A 21,812-nucleotide genomic window follows, 5' to 3' on the forward strand; every position below is an offset into this window, starting at 1 on the left:
TAATAATACAATTTGCAGGTCAATCTTGCTTCCTTGTCTGTTTATTCATGTCATTATGCTGTTATTTTAATTATTTGAGAATATTTCTTGCCATATGAGCTTCATTGCCGTTATATAAATACTCTCATCTATGCAAATATATTAATAGTATAGGAAATGTAGCCTATAATGTAACCATGCTTGTCACCTATATTTTCTCTTCAAAAGTTATAATGCTAATTTATATTTATGATATATGTGGAGATAAATAGACCTTTGATCCTTTCATGTGTCCTGACCATTACACTAGAGATTTTAAACATCCCAGTCTATCAAATAATATCTAAAGTATATGTTTTGTGAAGAAAAAAAACACAGCAGGCTATTATATAGTTTATTGATGAGGCGCTTTTCAACAGAAAGTGTCAATCACATGATCATTTGATATGCAGAAGCAGCGGTTAGCAACGCACTGCAAACGGAGTATGTGTGAAAGCACAACGGATGCTTTACGGATCGCACCGCATACGTACTGCAACACGCACCGCAAACGCACTGCATACGGAGTATGTGTGAAACAGGCATGAGGCGGCCGTGGCAGATGCAAATACCTGCATGCCAAGTTCTTTGGCATTTTACAAGTGTCTCGAAGTTGACTGGTTCCGCGAAGGGTGTTCCCAATATGTTGGTCACAACATGACATCTTGAGTTACATCCGTAACCGAGACATTCTTTCTATGGCTTCCAGATTTCAACAATTAAGTTGTTTAAAGTTGTTTTAAGTTAAGTATGTTTAGTGACTAATGTCACTGCTATATACAGTACTGTGCAAAAGTCTTATGCCACCATTCTATTAGATCTGTTGTTTTTGCAATTGTATAGTGATCATATATAATTATTTCTCTTTATTAGAATACAACCAGAAAATACAGGAAATGTGTATGTAGTATTAAAAACAGTATAAAGGTATAAGCTGAAGTGTCAAGAATTTAGTGTAAACTCCCCTTCCACTTGAGCAATAGCAGGCAACTGCAGGATCTCTTAAACCTGAATGAAATTAAATCCTAATTTCTAATTAACTTCTAAAAAGCTGGAAACATACCAACGACATGGACATGTGTGTTGAGCAGTATAGTTGCGTGCTTGTTGGTGGCTTCACATTGATAGACGGCTGTATCGCTGTACTGAACTTCCGACAGAATCAAAGTGCCTGAGACCACGCTCCGCCTCGGCTCCAAATCTGTTCCTAAAACACATAAACCAACCAACACAGTGTGACAGCAGATCAAACCATAAAGATAATCTTCATCATGTCCTTCTAGACTTACACGACTTTATTATTCAAACCAAAAAATAGAATCTTTTCAACCAAAGTGAATAAAAACAGCTTCAGAATATCTGATATTGTGATCTGCAAAAAAATGTGAAACAAGTTTGAAAAAGCGAGTAAATTATGGCAGTTTTTTGTTTACTAAAGTTGATCAAAGATTAGACAAGAGTGCCCCCCAAAAATAACAATTTTCTATCAGAAATGTTTGTTAATGATGAGACAGGACTGTGTGTAATGACCGATAGATATATAAAAAATAAATATCTATGACATCTTAAACATTCTTTATTCATCTATAAGAACTCAAATGTTCAGAAATTGCACAACTGTGATCTACAGAAATGACTTGACAGCATTGACTTTATTGAAATTCATGAGCTGAAGTGGACTTAACCCTGTCAGTTTTGGATGGCACACAAGGAGCTACAGTACCTGAGAGAGGAACACCGTTGATACTCCATGTAATGTTTGGTGTTGGGATGCCCTCTGCATGACAGTCCAGTTTTACATTCTCTCCAGGAGCGTACATGTGTTCCTCAGGCTTCTTAGTCCAGTACGGAGCAGCTGAAATAAACATGCATGTATTATTACAATGGTAAGGAGTAAAGAGAGGTATTGAAAGTGAATTAGACGCATGATTTGTGCATACCCTCTACTGTCACAATGTAGTGATGCTTGATGGAGCCCTGACTGTTTCTGGCAGTGCACTCGTACTCGCCGTCGTCCATCTCGTTCACGTTCACAATCTGAAGCGTGCGGTTGTAGTTCAGTATCTTGGCTCTGGTGGAAGAGAGAGGGCTGTCCTTCCTCTCCCAGTACACCTCTGGTGTCGGCCTTTAAAACACAAATAATAAAACTATTACAAATGTAAAGTATATCATAGAAACCAAACAGCATAGATTAGTGGCATAAGAAATCTGTGTCACTCCTTCTCATGTTAAATCACGTACAGCGTATGTATTGGGACACATTTATGAATGTAATTGCACTGAATTACAATATAACAAAGTAAGTGATGCATGTAAAGAAATGCTTTAACTTTGATGAGAAACATTTTTTCATTTTGGTAAAAAGCAGAGTAACAGCAGTGTAGGAAACAGTCAGCGACTGACAATCAGGTTTGCAGGCAGTCATGAGACACGCGGGTGATCGTCTTATGTAGCATTTTCTTTTTCTGTGAACTGAAAAACTTTTTCCTTACTGAATTCCTATTGAAGTTTTGATGATACTGATGATCAGAGGAAAACAAAGTGAGTGTATTCTTCACTTCTAAACCATCACCCAGATTATAATAAAAAGCTGATTTTGGATAGGTTGGGACACGAGCGAGAAGATATTGCAAGTTTATTATTGTGTTTTTGTCTCCAGGTCAGTGTTGGGCAGTAGTGTGGCTACAAGTAGTGAGGCTAGTTTAACTAAATTTTTCAGTAGCGTGGTGGTAGTGTCAATAGTTTCTCAAACAAATTGCTTTTCAGTAGCGAAGCTCTTTTTTGACTAAGTAGTGCAGTAGCTTCCACACAAGTTATAATTTCACAAACATTTCTGAAGTCGTACTAAATTTGAGAATAAGCACATCCCATTTTGAATCAATATGGGACAGTGTTTGTCCCATATTTTTGAGTTGTGCAGCATTCATTCATGCAAACCATTTCTACCCGCATTCTGTGAAGACGCATGCTATTCTACCGTTTTAGCTTTCAGAGCTAAAATGAAGCTAATTCAGATTGAACAAACTGCACTATTTGTAGTCGAGTAGCCTACTTCTTAAAAATGTCTTAATTTTTTATCCTGTACCCTTGCTTTAAAATTTAGTTTTTGTTGTGTAAATGATGTTTGGGTCTAGTGTATGAGTTAACTCACAGTCCTTCAGGAATACACTCCAGTGTCAGAGTTTGTCCTTTCAGGATCAAATATGAGCTTTTGGTTCCTGCTGGGTGATTCATCCGGGGTCGACGATTTTTCACCACTGAATTTGCTGTAAAAACACAAGGTTTACAGACAAGATAATAAAAAAATCATCAATATAATTTTAAAACGTATTTGAACTTTAAAGTTTGTGTCTTCACTAACCGATACAAAATTAACTTAATTGTTTATACAATTTACCAATGAGGAAGACATTAGTAGATCTATCACTTACCACTGTATTTATTTAATTTATGAATTTGGCGACTTTTAGCTCACGTGGCCTCATGGGATAGAAAAGTGAGAAGCTAAACCTACCAATGCCCTCAGATGTTACTATGATCTCTTATAATCATGTGACTATATTCCACCTTTAAAACTTTGCCCCATAAGCACTATTCGGACGGGATTAGTTTTCCAAACAACGTTTGAGTTTCAACGTGTCCCCCAGGACGTCTGTGATTTTATGTACCAATTCGGACGGGATTAAAATTCTGAGGCTATTCCAGAGGTGAAAGTGTCTGTTTCGTGTGTTTGGGGGTTGCAGAAGACCACATGCTCTGGATACGCGTGTATGTGATGTTTGAAATTTTGCTTTAAAATAATTACAGAACATGTAATTTATTAATTTAATTTTAACAAATCAAAATAACTTATACAAATCCTACTAAAGTAGCCTATGTGTTTTATATAACTGGCTGCTTATAATAAACTCAAAGAAATTAAGAAATAATGATTAATAACAATTTAATATCTTTATTAATTACCATTTCGAAGTTACACAAAATAAGGTTTTAAGGTTTACCTTACACTGATATTACAGTGGCCAGTCTTAACAATGTTTGATATTCAGCTCGTCTTGATTCAACTATTTTACCTCGCCGAATGGAAAAAAACATCCATATCCGAATGAAAGGAACTCAAGTACAAGGAAGTACATTATAGGCGCGTTAGTAAGACCTTACGGCAGATCACGTTGGCCAAAACACGTCAAGAACCGCATTTTCAAAAGATATTGCGGACAAACACAGACATTTGCATCCGGACGGGATTCAATTTCTCAGAGGACCTCTGAGTTCGGCAAAAACAGTAGGTAAATTGCTCTGGAATTTTTACGGAGGTCGTCAGAGAAAAATACAGACATGGCCGATTCGGACGGGATTAAAAACACAGAGGACCTCTGAGAAGCACGATTTTCTCAGAGGTCACTCTATAAAACTAATCCCGTCCGAAAAGGCCTTTATATTTCAATGCTTTCTGTGAATGCACAGTACATACATGGCATGACGGACATGGAGATGGGTTCTTTAGGCAGGATGATGCTGGCATTGATATAGTGAGCGTTGCAGGTGTAGTCATTTTTGCTGTCACTTTGCAACAAGTTGGCAAAGTAAAGGTTTCCATCCAGACTCGTTGTTACACGCTCGCTCTGTGGGATGTGACGCCATTCTAAGAGTAAAACAGACCAATTGGTTTCAACTTAAACCACTGAATTTAGCTTAATGCTCAGCCATTTAGTAATTGGCTTATTTACATAGAGAACTTACGAGAATCCATCCAGTGTATTTTAGGAGTGACAGAACTTTTCGGAGGGTTGCAGATGAGGACGGTGCTCACTCCTTCCTCAAACTGATGCTGTTTCTGTCCCTTCTCTTTAGGCAAGGTTGGGACAGCTGTGAAACAACAAAATAAATCACTATTTACTTCATAGACATGTTAGGGTTAGGTTTAGTAAAACCTTATCTATAACATTTTCATGATTCTGAGCATGACATTATTGACGTCAGATCTTCACATTGAAAAGTTGTGTTTAAATAACAGTAATGAGAAGACAGCTTCTGTAGTCAGATGCACCACGTCAGACACTGCCGTCCCCAGCTCATTGGCTGCATAACAGCGGTATCTTCCCTGGTAAAACCAGAGGTCATTGGTTTTATCTGCTGTCAGGGTACCAGAGCCCAGCAGAACCTCCCCAAACTGTTTCCCATCTTTAACCCATCGGAAGCTGTGACGAAAGAACAAAGTAACACAGAAAGTCATCATTCTTCAATATATCTCAATTATTGTTTGGAGACTCTGAACGTCTGATGCTGTGTTAATAAATGATGAATGGAGAAATATAAGAGGCAGATGACAACTTTATTTTGTTCCTTTATTTCAAAACAGCATTGGCAGACCTTTGGCTTTCCGGTTTGGAAAAGGTTGTTGCAATGTCACATCAACTGTATTAACTGGATTATTTAGCTAACATCCAGGAGGCTCCAGGTGTTTTCTTGGTTTAAGGCCTTTAACAGAGTTCCTATTGATGTGGGTCTACTCATCGTACGTTCATGTTAATTATGCAGTTCAGGCTTTCATATTGTTTACATTCAAGTATTTCGCAGGAAATAACTCGTATTAACACATTTAGGGTAAAAATGGGGTAAAACAGGTTACATGAGAAAATCGGACTAAAGATAGTTAGGTGAGGTCGGATGGCTCAGATTGAGATATTGACCTGGGTTTAGGGTCTCCGCTTGCTTCACAGGCCAGATTGACATCATCCAGAGAAAACACAGTCTGGGACACGGCCTGGTTTGTGATATTTGGAGGTTTTTTAACTGGTGGAATATAAGACAGAAAAATTATGCATAATATTCAACAACCCACAACAACCCATAGTGTTTAGTCAATATGTCTGCTTTAACTGTTCATTTGGAGAAAGAGCAATTGAAGGACTGTTGATTTGTGATTGTGTCTTTTCACATAGTGTAATAGATTACAAGTGAAATAATTTACCATTTAATTTGATATTCTTGCAAAATGTATCCCAAATAACTGCCAAGTAATCTTCTACCTCTGACTTTGTGCACACACGCACAGCAATATGTCAGTGGTGCAACAGTGAGTACCAGAACTTTTTTATCCAACTTCAAGCAATGCTATTACCATAATAATGGTACATACGTACTCAGACATGACTGATTGATAAACCATTACAGTTTGTAAACCAACATCTTGCTGCATCACTGTGTGCATAAATCATTTATCGAAGTATCATCGTTTGTGTTTGACAGAACAAAGAAACTCATACCGTTTCAGAACAACATGAAGGTGAGTAAATGATGACAGCATTTTCATTTTTCACTTCGACAACAAATTTTATTAAAAGGTTACCAGTCAATGTGCTTAATATTAAAAATCCAGAAGAGAAAGAGGATGCACTTACGGTCATTATATTTGTCTGAAAAAGCAGCAGCAGGCAGCACATAAAGGACAGACAGAAAAACAGAGAGAGAGAGAGAGAGAAATAGAGAGATTAGTGTAAGAGAGGTAATTTCTCTTGTACCTGCAGTATATCTCCTAATTTTGTTATTTGAACGTTTCTTTGTTACTGTGTACTTAAATAAGTGGTGACTAACAACATGTAATATGTACAGGTTAGGCTTAGGTTTAGAGTTAGTTGCTAGTAATTATGCATAATTCACTGTTAGTATTATTATACATAAGTACATATGAGTAAAGTTACACATATAATAAGGAAGGAAACAGTAAAATAAAGGGCTACTCCCAGTATATATATAAACTAACTTTTTCTTTGAGCTAAAGAAGTTACAGGCGTTAGAAGATATTCCATAATGCAGTGCTGTTTGTATGAATTGTTTCAAGTAATGCACTTACTGATTTACAAATCATCGAGCAACTGAAAACCTGTCATATGCAAAACCAGTTAAGCTCAGTTAATGAATTCTTTAAGTATTCTCTAGACCTCTGCTAGCAATGCTCTCTGGTTTGGTGTTGCACTGTGGATTTTTAAGGAAAAGAGCGATTCAGTATCCTTAAATGATCGGACACGCCATTAAACGGCCTGGTCAGTGCCCTACTACTACTACTAAACAAGGGAGATGACTGAGACACACTTATTATTTTCTTTTTTGGGTTAAGTACTGCTGAGTTTTAGTTTAGTTTCTTCTTGTTGCCATTTATATTAGAAAACTGATGAGAAGCTTTCTGTGCGTGGTGCAGATTGAGAGGTTCTTAAAATCATCAGGAATTTGGATGTAACCGTCTATTCGTCCCATAGAGAGGAAGAGGAGCAGTAGATGAAGAAGAGGCACGTGCTGCCCTCTACCGTCCGCTGGCTGACATCGCACCGGAGGCATTCTGCATCAAACCAGCAGCCAGGGGCTTGAGACAGCGTCTGCAGAAGACAAACCAGAACAGAGCAGAGGAGTGAACCCAAGAGAGAACATCAAGTCCTTTACAAAACTAAAGGATATGAGATGGGTAAAAATAGACAAAATATTCATCTGTCATTATTGACTGAATTATTCTTCAGCCCTCAAGAACAAACATTTATCTAAGTCACACTGATGCTAAACAAAACCAGCACAAACCAATAAATGGATTTAGAATATTGTGACAACTGATTAGCTCATAATACAATAAGTATTGAGACACATCCGTTTGTCTGATTGTCCCACTTAACTGAATTCAACCTTTATATGCATTATATTATGTTACAGTTATTATTTGTAAATGAGGTAACTTAAGCAGGTACTGCTGGGGAAAATAATCGAAATATAGACATGACAGCTGTGTCTCGTATCCCCCACCCCAAACTCAATAATTACACTCATGTCCCCTGTTACAACCCCCCGCCCCTTTGCCATCCCATTTCCCATTGTTGTCGGTTCCAAGTCCACACATGTGCAAGTGTTGGCTGTCAGTTTAGATTACTGCAGCACACACACCCACACGCACGTGTGCACACACACAGTACGAGGGGGTTAATTGGTTAGTGAACTGCAGGATGGGTCAGTATATCACATCTTTACAAGCAAAAAAACACACCGAAACATTTACATTTGCACATACCACATCAAGTGTGTGTGTGTTCATGCGTGTGTGTGCACATCTTCATCAGCACATGACAGTGATTGAAGTGAGTACAGTGTTGTGTGTGTGGTTTTTGAATGGTGAAATATTGAACAAGGTCAGCTGTGCTGTGCTTTTCAGAAACATTAATGAAGACATGGGGGAGGGAACATATCAGACCCCTCCCACATGCCCCGCCCCTAATACTCAAATATGCTCCTAAAAACAGCAGCTGTTTTACATACAACAAAACAAGGGCATAATAAGTAAACACAAGTTTTTGGGACGTCAAGTTTCTAGAAAGATTTTTCACAGGAAAGCAAGAGGTTAAGAGTAAAACTGTGAAATCTAACAGTGTTTAAATAACACAATCATTGTAGCTGTGTTGTTTTTTCAAAGAGTCCCATCTTATCTGTCAGTTAATTTATTACTAATTAAAAAAACTTTAAGCACTTTCTCTTTTAGGTTTAGTTGTAAATGAATGCACATTTGACGTTACATTAGAACCAATCTATTTGTCCAGATTACTGAGAGTTCACACACAAGCATTTATTATATTGCACTGTAAATGTGGTGTAGCTTTATTTGGGCGTTTAATCAAAGATTTAACAACACTTTTACATAAACCTTCTGGTAGATGCACAAGAACAATAAAAACTACAAATACACTCAATAAAATAGTTTAATAAATGGGGTTAGCGGCACACAAACTAATGCAAGGTTAATTGTAACACAGCTGTTTTATACAGAGCTAATCAATCTGTGCTTTTGATCTGTTTTATCTCACTGATCTTCCGTGAATTTGTGAAAAGTTTTGATGTGTTTTTGTTAAGATACTGAGCAAAAAGCTGCTCTGCCTGAGAAATCTCTTGAGACAGCAGTCCATGCTTTTATTGTGTCACGATTAGACTATTGTAATTTTCTATTTAGTGGTATCTCGAAATCTCAATTATCCCGGCTTCAATTAGTTCAAAATGCTGCAGCCAGATTTCTCAAAAAAGGCCGCAAAGATGATCATATCACCCTTCTCCAACGAGACCTACATTGGCTACCGGTGTAATACAGGATAAACTTTAAAATCATTCTGTTTGTATGCAAATGCCTTCACAACCAGGCCCCGTGCTACCTATCGGAATTGCTTAGTTCATATATACCACCCAGAGAACTACGCTCCAGCTCGCAAAGTTTGCTTATTGTTCCTGCTGCCAGATTAAAATGCAGAGGAGATGGAGCCTTTTCTACTATGGGCCCAGAATATGGAATAGCCTTCCAAGCCACATAAGAGTGGCCCCTTCCTTGGGTACTTTAAATCCCTATTAAAAACTTATTTGTTCTCCTTGGACTTTGGTAATTAGCTGAACAAATATATTATATTTAGACGTCATGAGTATTTTTGTGCACTGATACACGACAGGATACATGTTAAAAAACTGGTATAGAATTTATAGTCTATGCTAATACCATGGACGGAAAACAAGATCAGACATACAACAAGGCTAGAATACCCTGCTGAAAAAAACAATAAAACCATTACAGAAAATTCTAATGGTTTCCATTAAAATACCAGTAGGAACCATCAGCTTTTACCATTAAAACCACTACACTGTGTGTTTTGGGTAATATTCCATTACAACCAATACTTAGAACCAATAGAACCAATACATACCATCAGAGACCAACAAAAACCAATACACTTTAGCGTGTTTTGGCCCATATTCCATTAGAACCAATAAAGTTCCCAATAAAACCAATAAAACCATTAGAATTTTCTTTAATGGTTTTATTGTTTTTTCAGCAGGGTAAGAACAATGACAGATATTAAAGAGGCTATCAAGACACATGTGTGAGGAATCTGAGCTGATGATTTGACTTTTTAACTTTAGTTAATGTGTAATGTTGCTGTTCGAGCATAAACAACATCTGCAAAGTTACTTAATGCAACGGAGGATATTTTTCTTTAAAGCAACACTATGTAAAAATGACTTACAGCTCCCCCATGTGTTTGATATATTGTGGTATACATTTTACATATATTTAAAATTAGATGGAAATATATGTACATATTTATTGTAAATGTATGCACAATATGTGTACATATATGAGAACATGCACATACAATGTATGAATATATTTGGGATATATACAGTATATGTACATGAAACATCTAAAATATATAAATACTTAAATATGCAACCTGCAATATACAAACATTTACACCACATATTAACACAGACTGATGGGTAATCTATCAAAAGCCACCTTTATTTTCTTTTAATCAGGCACAGATACTAAACTCAATTTGAGGTACAGAGCTCTATAGGCCTATTAAAACCACAAGAGGTTTTGCATATGGTCAGTCAAAGGAAATGTGATTGGCTTTACATTACATTACATAAATGTGTAGCATTGCATTTACATAAATTACATTTTAAAAGAGTGCCATTAAACAAACAGCTGGATAGACTACAAGTGAGCTTCTTCTTGAGTTTTACTGGCAGTTGGCAAACAACTTTTAGTGGCATTACCGGGCCACCTACTGATTAGGAGTGTGGGTCAGGATCATAGGTCAGGACCTATCTATCAGCCTCCTTGTTGCTGGTGTCTGTTACGCATATATATATATATATATATATATATATATATATATATATATATATATGGTCTATGCATATTGCAATATATCAAACCATATAAAGACAATCTATTACATGTAAAAAATATAGTGCCCTTTTTGTTCTTGATTGCAATATATTTTGTATCATATATAAATGTATGTTTACATGCATATGATTGCAATATATCAAAGCATATAAAGACAAACTATTACATGTAAAAAAATACAGTGCCCTTTCTGTTCTTGATTGCAATATATTTTGTCTCATATATACATGTATGGTTTATGCATATATTGCAATATATCAAAGCATATAAAGACAAACTGTTACATGTAAAAAATATAGTGCCCTTTTTGTTCTTGAATGCAATATATTTTGTCTCATATATACATGTATGGTCTATGCATATATTGCAATATATCAAAGCATATAAAGACAAACTATTCATAGCAATAGCAGTGACGCATCTTGTTAATATTAAATATCTTTGTTACAATACACCGGAGCACATCCCTGCTGAAAAAAAAACTGCATCAAACCAGCAAACCTTGCACTGTCCATGGAGCGGACCTGTTTACATTTCACTGGCGGTTGTACTCTGTATATAACTGTGTATGTGACAAATAAAAACTCTTGAATCTTGAATCTTGAATGGACCAGCATGGGAATTATGCTAGTCTATGCTGGTTTGATGCTGGTTTAGCTGGTGGTCACCAGCACCAAAACACAACATATGCTTGTCTTGCTGGTATGACCAGCATGGGATGCTGGTGCTAATGCTGGTTTGGTGCTGGTTTAGCTGGTGCTAATGCTGGTTTGGTGCTGGTTTAGCTGGTGCTAATGCTGATGCTGGTTTAGCTGAAGTTCACTAGCAAACCAGTACCAAAACACAACATATGCTGGTCTTGCTGGTATGCTGTTTTTTTCAGCAGGGGTGCAATTATGCATAATGGTAAGGGGTGTGATGTTTTCCGGAAAACGTGCAGTAGGTGGTTAGCAAATTGCAACACACTGGGCCAGCTAACCAATCTGAGCATATTGTGTATTTCTCTTGAAGGGCAGGAACTCGACAGCCAGTTTTTAAGAAAATAGAAACAGCGGTGTAGAATAAAAGTGAAATTTGTGAAAACAAATAAGCATGAAGACGTTACAGTGTACCCCATAACTCAATCAAACCTTAAAAAACAGACTGCTTACCACCCCTTTAATGACTCCATAAGTAGTGGCTTATCGGAGGTGAAGTGCCTAATGGTGTTAAATGTCCAAAAGGGAGTGCCCTCGGTTTAAGCATAAAGGTACTCCACATGATGGGTGTAAAATCAATTCTTGTTAGATTGACAAAATGACTAAGCATTTATATACAAGGAGAAAATGTCATTCTGATGACACTGACATTTTGACAGAAAATTTTACCATTAAAGGTCACGCTCTTCCTGATCCCATTTTCAAACTTTAGTTAGTGTGTAATGTTGCTGTTAGAGCATAAATAATATCTGTAAAATGATAAAGCTCAAAGTTCACCGCAAGGCGATATATTTTCTTTAACAGAAATGTCCCTTTCAAAGCCATACTTCTTGATTGAATGACGTCAATATAAGATTTTTTGCCTAAACTCCCCCCACAGGAATACGTCATTCACCAGCTACGGCTCAAACGGCTCTGCAAAGCTAAGCTGCTATCGAATCACAACACACTAAACAAACTACACAATCAGAACCCATTACATGTTTCTGAAGGAGGGAACAAGGAAGACATCAGCCTGTTTTTAGTACAGTGAAAACCGCGGTATACAAATAAGGTAATTGTTTGAAAAATACAGTGTTTTTTACACGTGAAACATGAACACATGTTATTTTGTGCACTGTAAACACAATCAAACTTCAAAAGCACAGGAAGAATGGGACCTTTAAGAGATGAGTCACGGGGTTTTGCAGGTGCGGTGTGATGATGGCAGAAATGATGAGAAAAACTGTTACTGTCTGTATGTAAGTAATGTGTATGAGTGTAAAAGTGTTATTAGTAAACACATTATACAATCAGAACAGTGCTGTTACAGCCAAAATTGTGAGTATGCTAATAACGTCACACACGCTCAGACTGGGACACGCCTCACTGGTACCTCTACATCTCCGTTTCCATGACAACAGAATCCCTCGGGAATCCCCTCACAAAGGAAAAACACACACAGTTTGGAAATGAAATCAGCTGCAACACTGCTGGAAATCCCACACACATTTATAAACCGAACTTCTACAATAACAGCCAAAGCTCAGCCAGAGGATGTCAGCTTTCAATTTACCGTTTTAAGACTAAAGGTTTAGGCCAAGTATCAGTGTAATCATGCAGAGTGAGAATTTTAGATTTGCTGCTTTCATACTGGCATGTGCAGAATTATTCACATCACAATATCTGAACATTTCCTTATAACAACAACATAATACTTGTTTTTGCTGCTTTCATGCACCTCTGACTTCCAGTCTGTTCTCAGCATCTGATTTTAACTCTCTGAAGACCTCTAGCATCTGCTCACCATTCTGACAGTCCGGTGTGCAAAAAATGAACACTTACTTAATGCCAAACTGTGCTCCTTTGAAACTTTTGAATTTTCATGATGGTGTGGACAAACGGAAAATGTTTTTCTTTTCAGAAGAGGTTCTCTTAAGTAAACAAACTGACCAAATCCAAATTAAGTCTTGCGTCTCGAGTCCACACTGATCCAGAAATGAGTGAGCATGTCTCTAGAAGACTCATCATGAATTGAAATAAATAAGCAATGGAAACTAGGAGTGATATTATTTTAAAGCTATTGATGTCTGCTATAGCTAACGCTTCTTTGCAATTAAATCATATAGATGAGCTCAGTGACGATCAGGTGCTGAACTGAGAATCATCCCTCATCATCATCTCTTTACCACGAGCATACGTTCGACTGGCAACAGTGAAATGTTTTTCTATTGTTGATAATACAGTTTTATATCAATATAATCTGTCACTGTAGTTCTCAGGTTAACATTGACCGGATCAGAACTCAGAACTTTCAATGTGTCCAAAATGTAGACTTAAATGAGAATACATGCAATGAATCTGACTTCTGCATTCCATCTAAAATTGCAAAAAGAATGATTGTTCCCACTCCTATTTATTTCACATCTATCAAGGGTCGACAGATAGTCCTGTACAAAACTAATGAGACTGCGCTGGCCTGTCTCATGCCATTCAGCCAATACCAATAGCTTATATTTAATTGACTTGAGCTGGAATAAGAGAAAGTATTTTAACATCATAAAAACAGTCACTCTTCACAGCACTATTTGTGCCTTGACAAACAATCATATAGAAAGAGTCACCAGCTGTGATCTCACTTCCTAAACATTGATGTGATGTCAGCACAGGCCGTCTAGATCCAGAGTCCCAGATTTAATGAGCCCCATATTCTCAAAGGAATTCCTGCCATGATAACTTAATGACCGTGACCCGAGCGGGCGGCTCTGAACAAAAGAAGAGCCTGCTTCCCTTGTGTGTTTTCTATTCAGCTGTCTGTTCGTGAAGGTAAGCTCCTCTATTAAAAGCAAACATTTACATGCAAATCTGTCACAATTCATTCAGTTTTACATTTAAATTAGGAAAAGAGCCGCCACGCAACAATTCTCACTTTGTTACAGTTTGGTACCGTGAGTGCAAGCAACTCAACTTCTTATTGATGCATTATAACGGTAGATATTAATAAGCCTCCAACGGTGAAAAAATGAGTTAAGGTCGATCCTGTGATGAATGCAAGCAGCAAATTACTCTCAGTGCATTAACATATTTTACTAATGCATTAACAACGGGTGCTTATATAGATGACTGTTTAATGAGGTTATTCCAACAACACAATGCAGAAAGATCCAGAACATCGACCAACATAAAAACAGTGCTGTTGTTTCACTTGGTCTCAAAAGCTCCTTTATGACACATCAGCACTTTGCTAAAGTATTTCCTGGAAGACTTAATAGATAAAAGCTCCATTCAGCTCAGTGACTCCACTACACGCTGTCTAAATGTCTAACACACACACACACACACACACACACACACACACACACACACACACAGAGAGAGAGAAACCACATTAACTTTCCATGGTTCTCATGGTCTACAGAATTCAAGTTATCAGTGACACACGCTGCATTCATGCCTGTGCTGGTTTTTATTTTGGAGACCCCTGCAAACCTCACCCCCTCCCATTTTTAAAGGCAGCCATGTTAAAATTATTTTATATTTTTATATTAATATTGCAGTAATTGCTATCACTTTACAATAAGGTTGTATTAGTAATATGAGTTTTTGAGCATGTATTGAACCTCCTAGTGAAGTTTTCGAGGGAATCCCAGATTTAGCTCAAAAGTGAATAAGTATAATTAAGTGTAATTAACTACAAATGTATAGGGTTTTACTTGATTTAGTAAAATTAATAATAACAATTAATTAATGCATTCGTCCAGCTGTGCCTTCAGAAAATAAGTTTCTTACTGATATGCAGTACTACTTTAAAGCAAGTAACCGGATCAGGCCGTTTAAGTGAGTCCTTGAAGTTGTTCTTTCATTGAGCGGCTTGATCCCCGGAGATGGTCGAAATTTGCTGAAGTGAAGAGTTCCCGAAAACTGTCCCAAGGGAGGGAGACGGGTCTCACCAGAGGTAGCTGTAGTAATGGGGACGAGACCACATATCCTGAGTTCGAGTCAAGGCCGAGTCTTTGAGGAAGCCAAATAATGCCTGTCAACATTGCATTTTATCAGGGGTCAAGCCCAGAAATGGCAAAGACCCCTATTGTATCCGTTAGTTTTCTTTTTATTAACTATTATTCTTCTTCCTGTTTCATTGCGGTCTATGGCAGCCCATAGAACCGTACGTAGGAAAGTTATGACATTTGGCACACTGACAGAGGACAGTCCAAATAATATCCACAGCAATTTTGGAGTCTCTATCTCAAACCCGCTAGCGCCACCAACAGTCCAAAGTTGCACTTACGTTTTTGCTTATAACTTCTGACCCGTAAGTCCCAGAAACACTATGACGTCATTTTCCGTCATGAAAAATTTTCCGCCATTTTGAATTATTCTTAAAACCTACTTTTGCAAACTTGTCCTAGAGTTTTTACCCGATTGCAGCAAAAATTGGTAACGAGCATCTAGAGACCCTCACGGCAAAAGTTATTAAAAGAATTTCGATAAACCAATCCGTTGTCGTATAGCGCGTCAATGAATTTTACGTAGATCGCAAAAAAACAGATTTTAGGCTGTATCTTCGCCAAACTTAGGCCTATTGACACGACACTTGGTACATGAGATGCCAGTCAGGAACTGAGGGTGCATGCACAGTTTCGTTGCAGCGCCTCCTAGTGGCCAGACGATTGTTTTATACACATATAACTTTGGCTGCGATCAATGTATTTTGACGGGACTTGATTTTTAGGAGTCCTGAGTAGTCGCCGGGTCCAACGATACCAAACATGCCAGATTTCGCCTTACGGTTAGCCCTGTGCAGTAAAACAGCTCTTAAAAAACACGCGCAAATATCTCCGCGAGCGTTATTCCGATCGACTCGAAAACACCATAAGAAGAAACTTACCTTACCTTCTGAACAAAAAGTTCTATTGGCGTTATATTAAAATTTTCATCAGAAATGGCCGAAAAATGCAAAAAACAAAAAATGACCTTTAAATTTTGTGTTTTTACACATAAATGGTTATAACTTTGCAACGAAAAGAGATTTTTTCACCAGATTTGATACGCTGATGTATGAGCACAGTCTGAGGCCACACAAAAAAAATGGTATGCCTGCACCACTAGGTGGCCCTATAATTGAACAAATTCTTTCATATCAAGCAAGCCCTATGGTCATACAACTATTTTATAGCTAAACTAAAGTGTATAGTCATGAAACTAGCTAGTAACGCAGTCATGACTTAAGGTTGCATGCACAGTTTTGTCATAGCGACACCTAGTGGTTTTGAGATAGAAAATGGCTATTTTTGCCTAAAACTACTGCAAAAACACATCTAAAACCATGAGTCTTCATGGATTATTCCTTGATTATTCCTCCATGGCTTGGAGTATAATCATTGGTGGTTGCCAATTCAATCCCTAGCAACCAATGAGAATACCTTATCAACCGTTTTTGCAAGAGCTATACCTCTGCATCAGAACATCGTAGAGACACGGGGGTGGTCTCTTTTGACTCATTTAACCCGCTGTAACATGATGTGACCTACGTTTTAGCACTGCAAACACCACTCACATGTCCTTCAGGGCTCTAATGTTCCATGATTCTCAATAACAGAAGGACGTTCACAATAGACAAGATCATAGATTATTTTTGTTGGTTACATTGCGGGTTTTTTATCCGTTATCATTAGGTTTACCTAGGTTCTTTAATCTGCTTATCCAAACTCAATTTTACATCCTTCTGTGCCCTTTACGGCTTGACTTGGTCCGAGACCAAGTCAAGACCAAGTCTTTGAAGGAACAAGTCCGAGACGAGTCCGAGAAAGCAGAAATCGGACTCGAGACTGACTCGAGTACTACATTACTAGGTAGCTGTGTTGAGCTGAAAACTAAGCTGTGAGTTTACCAATTGTGAGCCAAGAAGAGTTGGATAGCAGGCCTTCTTATCCTTTGATAAGTGCAGGCCAATGAAACTGAGATGTGAAAGGTTGGTGATCAAGGGGTAAACAGTCTTTGTTTCACCCAACTCCTAATTTGCATAGTTGTGCTATTGCAGAGAGTTTGTCTTAATAATAATTATGAGTTTAATGCCTGTTATGGTAACATGATGCATATCATTGATCAGGAAATTAAAAGATGATTACTTAGAGAGTAATCATGACATGGGTTTAAACACAGATCAAATAATAATTTCATAACTGTGAATATAAGCCATACTAAGGTAAAGCTAACATAACTGCAGTGTTAAAACAAGTGATATAGCATAGATACGACCACACAGTACAAGGACACATAATATATACATTTTAAGCAGGTGATCTTTTGTGATCTTTAACTATAGAGTCCCAAAGTCCACATAGCAAGTTCTGGCAATTGTCAACCCATCTGAGATTTCATGTTTCTCGATGGAAATTCGTTTATGCCGAGAAGGGTGTTTAGATTGGCACCAATTTACAATCATGCAGAAGAGCTAGGGACTGATAAGATCTCTGAAGAGTAGACACTGCTAATGGTGCGACCCAAAACTCTTTTTTTGATTCACGATTCAAAGCACCCTGACATCTTTTAGAGACTTCAGGGACCAGATTCACAAAACATACAAAGTTACAAATATTTTGTATTCTTAAAAAGCTTCCTAAGAAAGTTCTTATTTTTTTACCTTAAGTATGTTTATAAGAAAATTGGTAACACTTTACAATAAGGTTCATTACTTAACATTAGTTAATGTATTACCCAATAGAACAAACCATGAGCAGTACATTTGTTACAGTATTTATTAATCTTTATTCATTTTAGTTAAAAGAAAAAAAGCTTTTAATTGTTTGTTCATGTTAGTTCACAGTTCATTACCTAGGTTAACAAGATTTATAACTAATATAAGTTATAGTAGTTATATAAGTATAACTAATTGTTGAAATTAACATTGCTGTATAAGTGCAGTTGTTTTCTAAGTTAATTTGATTAATTCAAATGTCACACGTATGGTCGCAATTGTGACTGTTTACTTGCCAAAGATTGGTTTATTAATGAGGGATAATAATCGTAGCTAACTTCAGTAAAATTTCATAAAACACAAATTAGTATGACAGTGAGTATAATATTAGCTAATATTTTTTCCTCCATAATAAATTAATTGTGAAATTACCGATGTTTAACACTTGAAACAGTAAATATATTGACATAAATGTTGTTCAATCATTTATACCAAAAACAAACCTTTTTGTTAATTTGATAAAGTCTTGTCATAGAGGACATTGATGCAACAACGACTTATTTTATTTGATTATTTACTACAGTAAACAACCCTTTGGTTCTGGTAAATGGTGAAATCGGGTGCTTTCATGATACTTTTCTCCTTTCATTTTTTCAGTGACATTTTTTTGCATAAAATAAATCCTAAGCAATAGTGCCACATATTTCCCCCCCAAAATCTAACAAACTACAAGCAAATATTGAAAGAGCTCTGAACATCATAAATGGAGTCTGTCTGAAAGCTTCAATCCTCCAGTGTAAGATCAAGTTTCTGATAACACACCTCCATCTACTGCCTTTACACTAATGTATACAATTTTCCAGAATCATATGGAATGGATCTGATGATTCCAGATGAGTTGAAATGTTTACAGGATTGTTGCTGGCCTGTGAAGAAAGCTGCTTTCACAATGTTCACACTGTAGACTATTGAGGAGTTGCCAATGTATTGCTATACAGTGTGTTTAGTGCATTACTATGTGCTTGCTAAAGATGTTTCTGGGGCTTTGCTATAGGGTCTTGTTGTTTGTAGAAGTAAAGAAATATTAATGTTTACTATAGTATATGGAATATAGACTCCCGGAGTCAATTATTCCTCTTATACCACAATTATAACACAAATATTGCTCTGGTGGTTATTTTAAGCCATTTGACAGGTTAGGTGATATCATGGGTGTGACTGGAGGAAGACTATGAGTATGAATAAATGAGAATTATTATTAAACTTTAATAATAAACAAATAAAAAGAGATGAGGGGTAATAATCACACATAACATTTGTGTATACAATAACCAACCACAATGAACAGACAAAGGCTGCGTCCGAAAACTCAAGGCAATGACTCGTTGCCTCGCTGCCTCATGAGGAAATGACTTCGGAGGCATGAAGGCAGCTCAGAGAAAGACTTTCGGACACACTTCAAAGGCAGCGTGTTTGAAATATAAACAGAGAGCGCCTTTGTGATAACTAATCACATATTTGAAAAGTACAATACTAATTTCTCGCTAGAAATGCAATTAAAAGGTGTAAAAAGTGAAAACCTCCAGTCGTTTCCTGGTCGCCATTTTATATTTCGAACTCGACCAGGCTCGACCAATTCACATTCTTATTGTACGCCCATGCATAGGTATCTCAGGAGCAGTGTTGGGTGTAACGCGTTACAAAGTAACGCGTTACTGTAATAATATTACTTTTTTCAGTAACTAGTAGTGTAACGCATTACCCGTCTGAAAATGGTAATATTATTACAGTTTTCCCGAGCTAGTTACTTGCGTTACATTCGCCAGTAGCACCTTCATCACACAAAGGCACACAACACAGAGAACAAAAGGGAAGGGGAGGAGGGCGTGAATGGAACAGTGATTGGTCTAAGTTTGGCATGAGGTATCATTTACCATCACCGATTGGTCGACACCCGGCAGCCGGCAGCAGAGCGGCACACTCAAAGACAGATCGGGAAAATGGAAGCGTCAACAACGGCAAGCTTTTTTTCAGAGGGAGGTTCGCTAGTTTCGACGGGAGGAGATTCAGTCATTATTTTATTATGTTCAACGGAAGGAAAATAACTTGACGGTGAAGTTCACACTCTTTAATGTTTCTCCGAACGCTGTGCCCCACGTCCGGTAGCGGGTAAGGAAGCCAGCAGTAATTTTTATGTTGTATTAAAATGTGGTGTATTTACGGTGGGTTTTCTCGCCATGGAGACCTTGATGAATGTGAGGTTATGCCACGGTCTCCCGGCGCTCATTTCATTGTTTGTTTGTATGTAAACAGGGGTTGCGTGCAGGTTGTTTATCCCATCAATTTTGTATATCAATTTTACCGTAATTGACGAAGGCTGTGTCTTTAGCTTGAGTGATTTTAATGATATTTATTGAATTGATTGTGTATTTATTACTTTGCGGTGTTAAATTGATATATTTATATATGTTTGGGTGTTGGATGAATTTGCTGTGCATTGCTGTGTATAGTGGGTGGGTAAATAATGTGCACTAACATCATGGTATCCCCCTGCTAAGAATACAGAACTCTTGGAAGTCTTAATCAGGAAATAATTTATTGTGAACCGTCATTATTTTATCAGCTGTCCATTTAAAGTTGTCCATCTAAAAATAATTGCAACCTGTTTTCATCCCTGTATTTTGAATGAGTAAATTGTTATCAAATTTAATCTAATAAAATTGTAACTTTTTATTGATTTGGGAGTTTTGTGTTTGGATGTTTTCTTGGCCGTGGCTTGCCCAAATAAACATTCTTGCCCGGAAAAAAAATGTAACTAGTAATATAACTAGTAATATAACTAGTTACTTGCTCCAGGGAGTAATAAAGTAAAGTAAGGCATTACTATTTTTGAGAATAATATGTAATAAGTAATATATTACTTTTTTGAGTAACTAACCCCAACACTGCTCAGGAGACAGGAAGTAAACCTAACATTGAATTCGGACATGCCTTGATGCCTTCCTGCCTTGGAAAGCTGCCTCAGAAGGCAGCAATTAAGAGTTTTCAGACGCAGCCAAAGTATATATAGTATAAGGTGAAATAATGAGGATGATGGCTGGCAGGTATGGACGATTATTAACACAGTACAGGTGTCGGAGCAACATGATCTCACAAAGTTCCGTGGGATAGTCACGGAATTTTGTGCTCATTTTTCCGTGACATTCTCACGGATCTCCGCATATTTCCGTGGCCCTGCCACGGACTTTCTTTTCCGTGGCATTCTCACGGATTGGTTACTCAACTGCTTTTTCCTATTTTCAAACCATTGTCGCTTCGGTTTAGGGTTAGATTTGGTGCTTGCGTTACTTTGTCACTGTAAGTATTGGTTTATACAATTTTTTCTGATGTATTCTTTTATATTTTCTAAACTTTAATCAATTGTCACCTGGCATTGGGGTTAGAGTTGGGTGTGGGTAGGGATGTCATTTTATGTAAATCTAACCCTAAACCGAAGCGACAATGGTAAGAAAATAGGACAAAACAGTTGAGTAACCAATCCGTGAGAATGCCACGGAAAAGAAAGTCCGTGGCAGGGCCACGGAAATATGCGGAGATCCGTGAGAATGTCACGGAAAAATGAGCACAAAATTCCGTGACTATGCCACGGAAATTTGTGAGATCAGGTTGGTCGGAGTGAGGATGATGGGAAATGTAGTCCAGATGG

The 21,812-nt window shown here is 37.4% G+C and overlaps 1 protein-coding gene across 1 annotated transcript in view; it reads right to left on the reverse strand.

Annotated features, from left to right (window-relative positions):
- The window catches only part of LOC141369270 (neural cell adhesion molecule L1.1-like), a 58,760-nt gene that overhangs the window by 25,868 nt on the left and 11,080 nt on the right, over window positions 1-21,812 (reverse strand). The window contains exons 2-11 of the mRNA XM_073874906.1: window positions 7,236-7,404; window positions 6,423-6,437; window positions 5,712-5,814; window positions 5,045-5,219; window positions 4,762-4,882; window positions 4,493-4,663; window positions 3,170-3,284; window positions 1,959-2,143; window positions 1,742-1,873; window positions 1,082-1,225 (exon numbers count right to left, since the gene is read on the reverse strand). Of these exons, the coding sequence (XP_073731007.1) occupies window positions 1,082-1,225; window positions 1,742-1,873; window positions 1,959-2,143; window positions 3,170-3,284; window positions 4,493-4,663; window positions 4,762-4,882; window positions 5,045-5,219; window positions 5,712-5,814; window positions 6,423-6,437; window positions 7,236-7,356 (1,282 nt within the window). The 5' untranslated portion in view covers window positions 7,357-7,404. The remainder of the gene's footprint in view (window positions 1-1,081; window positions 1,226-1,741; window positions 1,874-1,958; window positions 2,144-3,169; window positions 3,285-4,492; window positions 4,664-4,761; window positions 4,883-5,044; window positions 5,220-5,711; window positions 5,815-6,422; window positions 6,438-7,235; window positions 7,405-21,812) is intronic.

Source organism: Misgurnus anguillicaudatus, chromosome 13 (genome assembly GCF_027580225.2).
Source record: "Misgurnus anguillicaudatus chromosome 13, ASM2758022v2, whole genome shotgun sequence".
Taxonomy (NCBI): domain Eukaryota; kingdom Metazoa; phylum Chordata; class Actinopteri; order Cypriniformes; family Cobitidae; genus Misgurnus; species Misgurnus anguillicaudatus.